At 37.9% G+C, this 13,924-nt stretch overlaps 2 protein-coding genes across 7 annotated transcripts in view; one reads left to right on the top strand and one right to left on the bottom strand.

Moving 5' to 3' along the window:
• LOC138693333 (zinc finger protein ZFP2-like) overlaps positions 1-13,924 on the bottom strand; it is a 111,435-nt gene that overhangs the window by 17,761 nt on the left and 79,750 nt on the right. For 4 of the 5 annotated variants that reach the window (XM_069817234.1, XM_069817235.1, XM_069817237.1 and 1 more), the window contains exons 4-5: positions 7,170-7,252; positions 660-2,479 (exon numbers count right to left, since the gene is read on the bottom strand). In XM_069817234.1, the coding sequence (XP_069673335.1) occupies positions 1,372-2,479; positions 7,170-7,252 (1,191 nt within the window). In that variant the 3' untranslated portion in view covers positions 660-1,371. Of the gene's footprint in view, positions 1-659; positions 2,480-7,169; positions 7,253-13,924 lie in introns of those variants that run through there. The other variant, XM_069817238.1, reaches the window with a different exon arrangement.
• LOC138693334 (zinc finger protein 726-like) overlaps positions 1-13,924 on the top strand; it is a 117,454-nt gene that overhangs the window by 93,658 nt on the left and 9,872 nt on the right. The window lies entirely within an intron of this gene.

The following is a 13,924-nucleotide window of genomic DNA, read 5'->3' as shown; positions in this document are numbered from 1 at the left end:
GTGACAATTCAGAGCACTAGCGAAATATATTAATTCTTGTGGGATAGCAGATTTAAATATATTCTGACAGAAAAAAAATTAACTAGGATCTTCTAGAGCGACATTTTGTAATTAGAAAATGATTATCATGTGATGATTACCATAGACTTTCTACATCTGAACATTTTTCAATCTATGTGCCGGTTAAAAAATGTGCTGTATTAAAGTGCTAATTGTGAACTCCTAATTGAATCCAAGCACCTAGCTTCTGCTTCATAATATACATGTTTAATTATTAATTATTTTATTTTTAATAATAGCACTTTAGTCGTAATTAACGTGAAAGTTAGTTCGGCAACAAAAGTACAGTATAATTCTACTTTGCATCTAGGCTAGAACTTAATCTGGTTTACAATTTTATTATATTTGTTTATTACGTTTCCACATCATAAGAGATTTCTAATCGAGCATATGAGAAAGTAATAGATCTAATGGAAAAGTAGTTAATTTAATATTCTCCAATAAGTAGCATACAACTACTTAATACAGTGCTACCAAATTGTTTTAATTTTACAAAACACAAAATAACTTGGGTATTTCAAAAAATCAAAACTACATTAGCATAGATATAATATCGAAGCTTAATTAATGAGTCTTATTGCACGTAATATTCTTTGTTCCCCTGAATTACGTACAAACCAGATACAACAGCAACTAATGACTAAATAGTACATAAAAACTATTGGCGAAAATAAAGTGTCTCCTTTATTATATTACATTCTTTCTTGTGTATAAAAACTATAATTTCATGTCAATGTATACTTTATAATTCCATAAAAAATGTTAAGTTTTGCGATGCTGTACTTTTTCTTGTGTATTTCTGGCTGAAGCCGGCACAATGTTCCATTTTTCGGTTAATTATTATATTTACTATTCAGGGTTGTGTCATATAACTCACAATTTGTTAATGTAGTAATATTACATTTTTTAAAGAGTAAAATATTGTAACTAAGTACTCTACAATACATTCATATCTAATGGGTTATTTTTAAAAACCTTTTGCATTCACTTGAATAACGATCATGAAACTGGGCACGGAAAACAGGGTTAGCGCCACACGGCGACGAACCACTGAACTAGAGGAAGCAACGTCACTTTCTCTTCTACCTGCTCTGCTTGAACTCTAAGCATCTTAAGAATGCGAGTCCAAATAACTTTCCAGACATGTTGAATGGGTTCCGCAAGTATTTTGTATTTTGAAGTTCAATTAATAAAACTGATAGGGATATTTTCCACAAACTTCGTATTTAAATGGTTTTTGCCAACTATATTGCAGTTTATGTCCTTGTAGACAAATGGATTGCGAAATAGAATGTATACCTCGAATATGAATTAATCGTCGCCCATGTGCCGCCGCCAATGTTTCTTTAGAGCAATGGACCGCATGTAACATTTTCCACACACATTGCATTTGTATGGTTTCTCGCCGGTATGAACACGTTTATGGCATATTAGAGTAGTCTGATGTGAAAAAGACTTTTTACATACATCACACTGGAATGGCTTCTCGCCTGTGTGCAATCTTAAATGAGAAATTAAATGACACTTCTCCGAGAAACTCTTTCCACAGATATCGCACTTGTATGGTTTCTCGCCTGAATGCTGACGTATATGTCTGTTTAGTTGATACAACTCTGAGAAACACTTTTCACAGACATCGCATTTATATGGTTTATCACCCGTATGTTGGCGTTCATGTTTCTTTAGGCTACTCGACTGCAAGTAACACTTCCCACACATGTTGCATTTGAACGGCTTGTCGCCAGTATGAAGGCGTTCATGGCTGACTAGATTACTCATCTGCGAGAAACACTTTCCACAGACATTGCATTTGAATGGCTTTTCTCCAGTGTGCAGACGAGCGTGACTACTTAAATTGCCCTGTTCCGAGAAACATTTCCCACACATATTACACTTGAAAGGTTTCTCGCCAGTATGCTGGCGTTCATGGCTCAGTAGGTTACTCAACTGCGAGAAACTCTTCCCACAAGATTTACATTTGAATGGTTTCTCGCCAGAATGCAGGCGTTCGTGGCTCACTAGATTACTCGACTGCGAGAAACACTTCCCACAAGATTTACATTCGAATGGTTTCTCGCCGGTGTGCCGGCGTTCATGGATTTTTAGGAGAGCCGTTGAGAAGAAACACTTTCCACAAACTTCGCACTTAAATGGTTTGTCGCGTGTATGCAGACGTTCATGAGTTTTTTTATGGTGCTGGTCTGACAAACACTTCCCGCAGATATCGCATTGGAAAGGCTGTTCCTCAGTGTGTTTCTTCAGATCGCTGGACACAGAGAATGGCTTCGCAGCTGTGACAGTCTTGACAAACCTTCCTGATGAAAGAAACTCGTTGGTTCCCTCATATTTAGTCAGGCCTTCTTCATGTGTAATACTGTGACACACTGATGACACAACGCTTTCATCAATATCTGCAAGACTATGATGAAAAATTAACAAAAGCATATAAAATAAGTATCTATACCAACATAAGTATAATGTACAGAGAATCACATTTAAAACAGCAAGAGCTCAGGCTCATGTGGGGGGGGGGGAAGAAATTACATTCTGATGATACAACGTGCATGTGATTCTGATTACACTTTGCTATATTCTCTCATAGAAATCCCGTTTGAAGATAATGGGAAACAGCAGCCTCTGCCATCTACTGTCAACTAATCGGACCACCTACAAGAAGGAAGAGATTTGTCCAAACTTGTACTGAATTGATACCATGAAGGACACGGCACAGACACCACCTAATGAAGGCCTATGATATATGCTTGAGTTTGGCACTTTATCGTTTTCAGTTATCATCACAAAATAAGAAAATCAACCTCTGATGATGATGATTGCATGTCTTCCTTATGTGGAACACAGTGTGACAGATACTACATTAAACTCTGCAACCCTATACCATAATGTATATACAGGGTGATTCAAAAGTCTCTTGACATTTTATAGAAAGCAGCGTGCAATTGCAAAAGTTCCTGTACTTCTGCAACATGCTATACCAAAAAAATTTAGTGCATTTCAATGAGGTTGCCCTCTACGTCTAAGCTGAGCCTCCATCTTTCTTCCGTAGATCGGAACACTTTGTTCAGCATAGCGGGCGTGATCTCGTTTGCTGCTGCAGTTATTCGCTGTCGTATTTACTGTAGGGTGTCGACCTGTGTTCGATACACCTTAGACTTAATGAACCCCCAGGCGAAAAAGTCTTAAGGGCGTCAGGTCTGGAGAGCGGGACGTCCAAATTCTCGGTGAGCCAAAACCTATCCACTTATTGGGAAAGTGTTCATTGAGGTATTTTCTTACAATTAAGGCAAAATGGGGTGGTGCGCCATCTTGCTGGAAAACAACGGTGTCTCTTATTCCATCCTGTCCCAGCTGCGGTACCAAGGAGAGTTGTATCATGTCAAGGTAGGTATTCCCTGCAATTGTTCGCTCTGCGAACTTTAACGGTCCGTAAATTTTTGTCTTCGTCATCCCCATCCAGACATTTACCTTCGGTGAGTCCCATTGCCACTCTTGGATTACGTTTAGCTGTTCTTCTGCCCAAATCCTACAATCGTACCTGTTCACGTGACCACATGTATGAAATGTTGCTTCATCACTGAACAGCACATTGTTCATCAGGTTTTCATTTTCGACTGTATCTAAAAGTGAAAAGACATTGCTTGTCGAGCTGCAAAATCCTCAGGTTCAGGCTTGTGCAGTATCTGGATGTGATAAGGACGTTTCTTCAAGGTATAGCGTAAGGTACGCCATACAGTGCTTTGTGAAACATGAAGCTCCCTGCTCAGTCTCCTGGTAGAAGTGGTGGGACTCCGTGTGATGGCATCCTGTATGGCTTGCACTGTTTGTGATGTTGTAGCCGGTCTCCCCGAATGCTCCTCTTCTGCAAAATTGCCAGTTCGTTGGAATTTGCTTACCAGATCTCTGATAGCTTGCTTACTAGGCCCTGGTTTCCTGAATCTTCTCTCGAAATCTTGCCGGATCTGTTCGTAGGTCACTTCTCGTAGTCGAACTGAAACGACTGCTATTCTTTCTTGTATGGTGAGCATTCTTTTCAATTATCTATATAAGAAATCCATGCATTAGCGATATCAGGAAAATGTTACGAGACTTTTGAATTATCCTGTATAATCATACAGGATTCATCCCCAGCCACCCGAATGGTTTGCACAGTTTGTCACACATATTATGATACGCTGGAACTCCAATTGAAGTTACAATGTTACCGAAAAAAAAAAAAAACATGTAGAAACTGGTGTTGTGTATAAGGAGTAAACAATTTTGCAGAAAGGCGGTTAAGTCTGAGAATATCTAACACAACATTATGGCCACACACACAAGTATAATTAACAAATCTTGGATATAGTAATGCAGATATTGCGCCAATCTTCGTTAAAAAATGCAGAATGTGGCACTACTGGCTGTGGGCAGATAGGAGGTATTGGAAATTTGAGAACAGAAATATCCCATTAGACCATTTGAATATAAAGAATATCACTGAAATCAGGCACGCCATTAAGCGTGCTCTAACCCTCGAAATGTCACCAGATCTCCAAGACTTTCAGCCATTAAGCATGCTCTGATCTTAGAATGTTTGGCCGGGTTGCATGCTGGTGCTCCTATAAGAACTTAACGAATGTCACTGCGTCAGAACCTAAGCATCTTGCTGAACTTAATTCAATATATCCGCATAGGTGCAGACAGAACCATTTCCTTCAGGGTGTGCACAATAGATCGATAAAATAACCTAATTCATAGATAGTTACATATACTGATCATGAGCATACAAACACACACACACACGCATAAAAATTTAAATACACGCATTTTTTTAACTGAAGGGCTCGAAGGCTTATTGTGCCCACTGCTTCTGTTAGTGCCGAACAGTCGCGCTCTTGTATGCTGCACCGAGAACTTAACCCGGGCTGTGGTAATGACAATGGCATTTGAATAAATGATGATGAAATGAGTCCGAGGTCCAACGTTAACTCTCTCAGCCTGGAGGCTATTTGAAACTAAAACGTAAGCAACAGAATGTAGAAAGAATTTTGAATTAAATAATTTCCCCGAAACAGAGGATTTGCACATATATTACGTAGGTAACCTTATTTTATTTTAACTTTATAATAGAAAGAAATTAGAAATAATCACTTACACAAATTTAGAGTTGATGGCCATTTTTCATTACGCTGGTAAATCCGTATTTATATGCATCAAAACTGTGTGAATTTGTTTGTTCTTTCATTTGTTTTTTTTTTTCTTGCTTACTTACTTCCAGCTTACTTACTTATTTGAATAATTTCAAGAGAAAAATTGTTCCAAGGCTGGGTATAGAATCCGGAACCTTTCACTGAGCGCGCCAACGCTCTACCGACTGAGCTACCCAGGAACTGTACCAGACCCCGGCTCAATTATTCCCCTCAGATTCGCATACCTCAAGTGCGTTGACAGAACGTCAGAGCCCATCATTGAGTGCACACTTTTTGTGTGACTTAAATTTGTGGTTTATTTTGTTAACGAACAGTAATGTGCGTTATGATACCAGGCTACTGAACAGTAAGGATCCAACAATCAGAAGAATGCTTTTCAAGTTACACGATGAGTCAGACCAAAGAAATATGATTTAAAATTGTAACTCTGGCAATGTGTCGTTTGAGTCCTAAACAATCACGAAATACGGAAAATGTTGCTTATGAAATCATTTACAGTAATTGGAGCACAAAAATGATGCCTGGCACCTTATACCATATACCATATACTGTCCCTAGGAAAGATTATCTGAACTTTTATCACACATAGTGCATGGCACTAAATATTGTGTACTGTATTCTACGCATTTCCTCTTAAGTTTCATCATATATAAAGTTTGAGAGGTGTTGCAAAAAGAAATGTAATAAGATATGTGATGATCAGTGAAATGTGTGTTCAAACTTATCCAAATTCCATGCTATAATTTTTATATCTGCTTTGATACAGCATACAAGTTTTTAGTAATAACGGTATTGAAAATATTAGGAATGATACTAATGGCAAAATATTTAAAAGATGAAGTAAATACCTATTAATTTCAGAAAAATTCGTTCCGGCACCAGGGATTGAACCCGGGACCTCTCAGCTCTGCGCGCTGAGCGCTCTTTCCAACTGAGCTATGCCGGGGCACGATCCACGGTGCCAGCCTACTGCCTGCATTTTAGACATGTAGGCAGAAGCGCATATTTAAATGACTTTATGGCCATTTTCAACAATAGTTCCTGAATACTATTAACATTGATAAATACTTACATTCATGACTGAATAATCAAGACTACTATTTAGTAGTCCACATGTCATTTGCAAAGTAAATAGCAAAACAAAAATGGTTGCAAGAAACACAAGATGTTCTTAAACAAACGATGTTAAAAAGATGGAAGCAGTAGGTAGGGATATAGAAGAGCACGGCTGACGTCCCAAATTAATTCAAGGTTCAAAATGAAGCAGCAAGAGGAACAGTGCGAGCAGTAGTGGTGGTAACAGTGATTGCGATAACTTTAATAAATTTTATATGGTTTACGGAAATATATACTGTATATAAGTTTGAACTTAACGCAACACATAGAAAATGGTATATGTAGTCACTGTAATGTGTTGTTGCTGTTTTCTAATGCCAGGCGTTTGACAATAAAGTCATTTGACCTCTTGCACTCCAATATTTTTTAAAGATATTATCATGGTCAGCCACTGAAGCACAGATTTTGAGGTGTTCCGAATCCATTTCTTGGTTTGAGTTGACAATGGGCAGTTAGGGGACTGATATATTCCAATTCTATGCAGGTGTTTGGCCAAACAATCGTGCCCTGTTGCCAATCTATATGCAGCTACAGACGCTTTGCGTGGGAAATCGGGAATTAACTGTGGATTTTGATGCAGAGAATTCCATTTTTTCCCTTGGGATTGTGTTATCAAATTTTGTTTGTTGAAGTCTAAGTATGTAGATTTAATAAATATTTTCACAGAGTAATACGTAGATTTAGTAACAGGTCTGTAAGTAGCAGTGCTGCCCTTCTTTGCTAAAGCATCCGCATTCTCGTCACTGTGATGTACAAATGAAAATATGAAGACTCACATAGCACACTTACCTTTCAGTAAAAACCTCATTCTCTTCTGTCGCTACTTCCAGCTTCAGCTCCTGCTTTATTGTGTCCAAGTCACACAACTCTTCCTGAAAATGAACAGCAAATTAATTCAAGCTGCCACGACTCTGTATAACCAAACACAGCCCACAGAAGTAATTTAAATTCTAACGAGTTCAAGTACGATTCCCAGTTCTTGAGGCTTTATTTCACGGGAATTTTCCAATTTCTCATAACAAAAGAATCAAACTAGTACTGGATGAATGATCTCTGAATCAATATTCCATCACTAAGTCATCAATTTAGTGTAATTTACCACAGTCTAACAATCCCTAATTTTTCTTTTGTGATGATAGATCTACTTTATACCTTGGCACCTAATGATAATTTAACATTCAGGTAAAACGTTGATAAGCGTACCAATTAATATAAATTCAGTTTTGATATTAATCCCGCCAAAGCCTGTCAAGCCAGGTGAGGAGAGGAGTAACAACCTCCGACTGTGAGGGCCCCTTGCCGGGTTATGGCGAAGACCTCATCGATAATGGCGGTAGAAGTGGAGTCCACTGGATGACAAAGCTGGCGGAAGAGGCAGGGAGTGCAAGCAGAGGGACCTGCTGCCTTGCAGGTTGTGGAGGGATCCACGAAAGCTGGGGTAGAGAACCCCAACAGAAAACTCCCGCAGGCGTGGACACGGTAAGGGAGCAGCCCTCCCACCGCGACAGGGGACTTGGCTGGTAACGCATGACTTACCAGAGAAACCACGAAGAAAGAGAACTGGATGGACCAAACAGCATCTGAAGATGAAGACCAAACTGCGCTTATTTGAGAGCAACGTAAAATCAATTCTTCTGCATGGCAGTGAGACATGGAAAGTAACAAAACACCTCACCATGAACTGCAAACATTTGTGAATCGTTGTTTACGCAACATATTGGGGGCATGGTGGCCGAACGTCATTTCCAACACATTACTTTGGAAGAAGATGCAACAGAAGCCCATTGATCTGGAGATAGAAAGAAGAAAATGGTGCTGGATTGGACACAATCTGAGACGCCGAGAAGGTAACATTGCAACAAAGCACTCGAATGGAATCCTCAGGGAAGTAAGAGATGAGGAAGACCCAGGATGACGTGGCGGCGGTCTGTTCAAGAAGAAGCCCAAAATCTAGGGAAGAGCTGGAGAGAAGTGAAGGCCAAATAGGTTAAAATGGCGCACTTTTGTTGTGGCCCTATGCTCCCCATATGGAGACACAGGACAATGTATGTATGTATGTAGTTTTAAAATCTATGATTTGTACCACCCATAGGAACACATTGGATGTAATTCATCAAATGACACTCACTGGTACAATTTTCTATTAAGCAAGAACATGTATAACTTTAAATTCTAAATTTTCATGTCATATTAATTAAGTTTTCTAATGTCACTTGGTGCATCAGGTATCTAGCTAGCTAATACAGAGCGATTTATATAGAACTGACACATTTCTTTCTTTATTTCAAAATGAATGATGCTAGCCACAGTTTGTTATGCCTCAAATGTAGAGTATCTTTGGGAGATTACTAACCTCTATAGCAAATGTTGAAAATTCTTTATTTATTCGGCTGCAAATTCACTTAATGACCAGTTTTTAACGTCAAATTAAACAGGAGTTTTGATTCTCTGTCAGGAGATGCGCAAATGTTTATTTTTTATTCTGTATATTTGTCATATTCTTTTAGAGATCCAGTTGTTTCTAATTTGTTTACCAGTCCCAGTACTGTGTTTCTTTGGGGGGATTACGAACACCAAATTCTCTCTGGTATGCTCTTTGAGTAGCTGTAATTGAATTCGTAATCCAGTATTGCTTCACAAGGAAGAGCCGTTGATTTAATGTGTACTGCATTTTCAGTGACTAAAACAATATGTCGACAACAACTGCCAACAATAAGGAATAAAGGATAAACATCTGCGCATCTCGTGACAGGGAATCAAAACTCCTGCTTAATTTGACGTTAAAAACTGGTCATTAAGTGAATTTCCAGCAGAATAAATAAAGAATTTTCAACATTTGCTATAGACGTTAGTAATCTCCCAAAGATACTCTACATTTGAGGCATAACAAACTGTGGCTAGCATCATTCGTTTTGAAATAAAGAAAGAAAGAAATGTGTCAGTTCTATATAAATCACTCTGTATAATGTTATAATGACAGAAAATTCGAAATTCAATTATTGGTTCCTTCAAACTAGCTCGACCATCTCACTATGTAATATATCCTTCCTTAAAAAAATATCAATGCTTAAAACATGTGCTTGTGCTTCAGCCACTGCTATGGATGTGAAAAGAAGCTAGTATAGCAAATACGAGGGTGTTTCAGAAAGTAAGGTAACAAGAGCTCTCCTGGTCAAACTTTATTTCACAGGCAAATATACTGATACACAGTAGTAGGCCATTGGTACGCATTAGTTTTCAACACAGTCACCATGTTTGTGCAAACAATTGTTACAACGGTAGACCAAGTCATCGATGCCAGTATAGAAGAAATCTACATCAAGTATCTGAAGCCATGTCATGATGACTTGCTGAACAGCTGTATTGGGGTTGAATCGGTTACCACCCGTGTGCTTCTTCAACATTCTGAAGAGATGGAAATCAATGGACGCCAGGTCGCGACTGTAGGGAGAATGGTGCAGCATGAGCAGTTTCAGTGACATGACATTTGCACAGTACATCTCAACAAGTTGACGATGGTGAAATGCCCTTCTGATGCAAAAAAACCAGATGTCCATAGCTGTGGAGCAATGGTTAGCGCGTCTGACCCCGAAACCAGGTGCCCCGGGTTCGAATCCCGGTTGGAGCAAGTTACATGGTTAAAGTTTTTCCGGGGGTTTCCCTCAACCCAATATGAGCAAATGCTGGGTAACTATCAGTGCTGGACCCGGACTCATTTCACCGGCATTATCACCTTCATTCCATTCAGACGCTAAGTCGCCTGAGATGTTGCTACAGTGTTGTAAAATAATAAGATGAATCACACTACGCAGTTCCAAGTTTAACCATGTTTCCATGTGCACAGCAATCTTAAAAGTCATATTGCTAGGCAATATATGCGCCATCTAATGGATGCGTGATGAAGCCGTGGTCTGCTACTGCGGCCCTCATGGAAAATTTGAATAAGAAGGGACTATGTCACCCGTGAGAGCTTCTATTACTTTACTCTTTAAATCACCCTCACAATTAACAGTCAAACAAAATATTTCAGACATTCATAATTTTCCACTGCACTTCATTTTACTAAAATAGTTTTACTTCTTTGATGCAGCTGCTCTATTCCAAGATTTCTCCTTGTAACATTACATCTGTGTTACTACGAATTTAATAGGCATGCAGTATTAGATCAGCGCCATCAGAAAGTTTGTCTGTTTGCGTCCTTTCACTCTTTTACTGTTGCCAGATAATTAAAATAGAAACACATTTATGAGAGGAACACTATTTTAAATCGTAGACTAACGAAAAAATGAACAACAGCATCAAAAATTTAAAATATCTGGATCATTTAAAATTAAAATACAGCACTGTAAATTATACAAGACTAGGGACAAAAAAAAATTGTAAAATAAGGTAGAAACAGATGTAAGAAGGGCATAATTGGCAACTGGAAAGATACAAAAAATGTCGGATGTAATGTGACAAATAAAGGAAAGGAAAAAAAAAAACAAGACACCTAAAAAGTAGCAATGTGGAAAAGTGAGTAGTGAAAAGTGCAAATTATTGGAGATGTAGAGTGAGGGGAAATGCCTTACAGGAAGGGCGGTTAGAGTATTTTTGGTATAATAATGGGTTATGAGTAAAGTAGTGGAAGAATTTATGACAAGAAAAGACTAGTGGAAGAATTGCAATAATAAATTAAAAAAACGTAATGCCCTAAATGACTTGTAAGAGCGAATTTAAATTATCAAAAGACTATAATGACCTTAGCCGTTGATTACTGTAAGCATGACACCAAACAAACCCTCTTTCCTTCACTAACAATATTCTTTGCATGGTTCTCAATCCCACTCCACATGCTTCTGCAGTCGTTTCTTGCACGTTGGCAACGTCGCAGCCAGCATCAAGATGGCCGGCAGCATTCTGCTCGTCAACGTTTTTAAAATAATTATACATCTTAAACAATATTTTCCGCATCCCCCTGTGCAATACATGTCTTCTGTTTACAGTCTCTTCTTCCATTTATTTATCTTACACACACACAGTAAATGTTAGTTTTACTTATTCAATGTATTGAAACACTCACACATGAACAAACAAACTTGAGAAGTACTTGTTATAGACTGATTCCGATTGGTTCTACTGTACAAGCTTGTGACGTCACATACCAGAAATGCTACGGCGCAATACAGCAGCTGACCGCCTTTCGAAATGCCGTCTAGTCTAACTAACTCCATCTGCTTGGCGTTTCGCCATTGTAATCCCAGTCCAGAAACTGGGAAAGGATCCTTCTTTACCTGGAAGTTAAAAGCCAGTTTGTCTCACCAGCTGCGTATCCAAGGTAATGGAAAAGATGATAAGTAATTTATATGCCTGATGTGGGTACACGAATTGGAAAACCGATTATCTAACATCCAATGTGGTTTTCGTAAGCACAGATCCACTGCAGACCATCTTGTTCGGCTGGAGACCGCAATTAGAGATGCTTTCCTCAAGAAGGAACATCTTGTGGCAGTCTTCTTTCATCTAGAAAAGGCTTACGATACCACATGGCGGTATGGCATTCTGCAAACTCTGCATGATTGGGGACTTCGTGGCAGTCTCTCAACGTTCAGTCATCTTCAATTTAAATAAGCAGACATTCTTTATTTTAAATATTTAATGGTTTTTTAATTGTTATTTGTTAACTTTTAATCTGTAACCACCACACATACAAATTGATATATGCTCACAATTTGATGTGTTTGATTAATAGTGTTCACACCTTTAATATCAAAGTTTTTATGGTCTTTTAAACATGATTTTTGTAGTTACTGTTTCTTAGACCTTAAGATGATTTTTCTAAACACAATTTTATTGCGTTTATATGTATATCTACTTCTTACGTCACCTGATGATGCCTGAAAGGGCGAAATTACTTGTCGCCTCTACTTATTTTCACATATTGAATAATTGACAATAAAATGATAGTCAAATGAAGGCTCTGTGTATATTTATTTACTTGTTTATGTTGACTTATCGGTTCAATATGTTCTCAAAATCAGAATAATAGAGTTTCAGATTAAATACTAGCGCACAATTGCACAAAAGCACCAACATAAAACATTTTCACACAGTGAATATTTTCACTCTGTGAATGTATACTTAATGATACAAATCACTCAGAGAGTCTTAAAATTATCATATAATGGCACTGAAATTGTTTTCCCCAAATGCTAAATTTCCTGCATTTTATACGAGGATGGATTGATAATTCTGATAAAAAAAAAGCAAGAAAAAATGTTTGTTTCGTGAACAACTCACTTTATTTCTCGACATAGTGTCCATCGACGGCTATACACTTGGTCCAGCGATTTCCAACTTTTTTATCCTGTCGGAAAAATAGGTTCTATGAAAGTCTGCAAAATACTCATTGACGGCAACGACCACTTCCTGATTTGATGAAAATTTCTTCTCCACAAGCTAAATTTTCAAGTTAGGGAATAGGAAGAAGTCACTTGGGGCTAAGTCTGGTGAACAGGGTGGATGAGCAACCAACACAAAGCCCAGTTCATTGTGATCACTGATGTGTGGGAGGAGCAGGATATTGTGCAGTTGAGATGCCTTCAGTCTTGCATTACCACATCATGGATTTTGTCAATGGTGTCCTGTGTGGTGACAAAAATTGGATGCCCGATCATGCTTCATCTTCAGTGCTTGTACAACCACGTTTAAATTCATTGATCCAAAAGTAAATGATGCAGAGTCCTTGTGAACTTCATCCAATAAATGGCAATACAAGTGATATACGCACTTGATTAACAGTATCCATGCCAGAGGTCTGTATCGGACGTTTTCGCTCGAGCGCCAAGTAGTTCATAGCTTAATCCGATAAGTAGCGCACATTCATGATGGGTAAAATTGTCTCGAGCGATAAATCCTCGAACGGTATAAGCCGAGCATTATACATTCGTTCTTGTAACAGTGGTGAACTGTGTAGTAACATCATAGATGTTTATCATTTCAAAACTTTGCAGTGTTTAACTAACCTCTCCATAGTACAACTACAAAATTTTCTTTAAAATGTAATATAAATGTTTTCCCCCCCCCCCACAGAAGTGATTTTGTTTTTGCCATATCTGATAGATATTATTGGATGTAAATGTAATTATTGTAAACGGAGAACACAATCATGATAATGCAAGAAATGTATCAAGTTTTCTACTAATAATAATAATAATCATCTCCAATAATTAGTGTACCAATCTTTGCATCTGTAACAGTTCTGCAGCATGATTATTCGTTTTATTATATTTTATGTGACGTTATCTCTGTACTAATATTGTTATTAATCTACTGCTATATAACAATATTTTGTAAAACGTTTCTACATTGTCGCAGTATATAGGCGGAACACTATGTATGGACCTATCATATTGTATATGTGGTAGATCAAATATTGAATAATTATTAATTAGGAATAATAACTGTATATCGAAGTTTTTCATACTATTTTATTTATAACTTCATGTTACTGTTTTGGTACGTTCCATTAGATGTTTGTCATAAACACAGAAAATAAAGCCTTA

This window comes from Periplaneta americana, chromosome 17 (genome assembly GCF_040183065.1).
Source record: "Periplaneta americana isolate PAMFEO1 chromosome 17, P.americana_PAMFEO1_priV1, whole genome shotgun sequence".
Lineage (NCBI taxonomy): Eukaryota > Metazoa > Arthropoda > Insecta > Blattodea > Blattidae > Periplaneta > Periplaneta americana.
The sequence above is the reverse complement of the archived record's forward strand: the minus strand, read 5'-3'. Positions and strand labels throughout refer to the sequence as shown.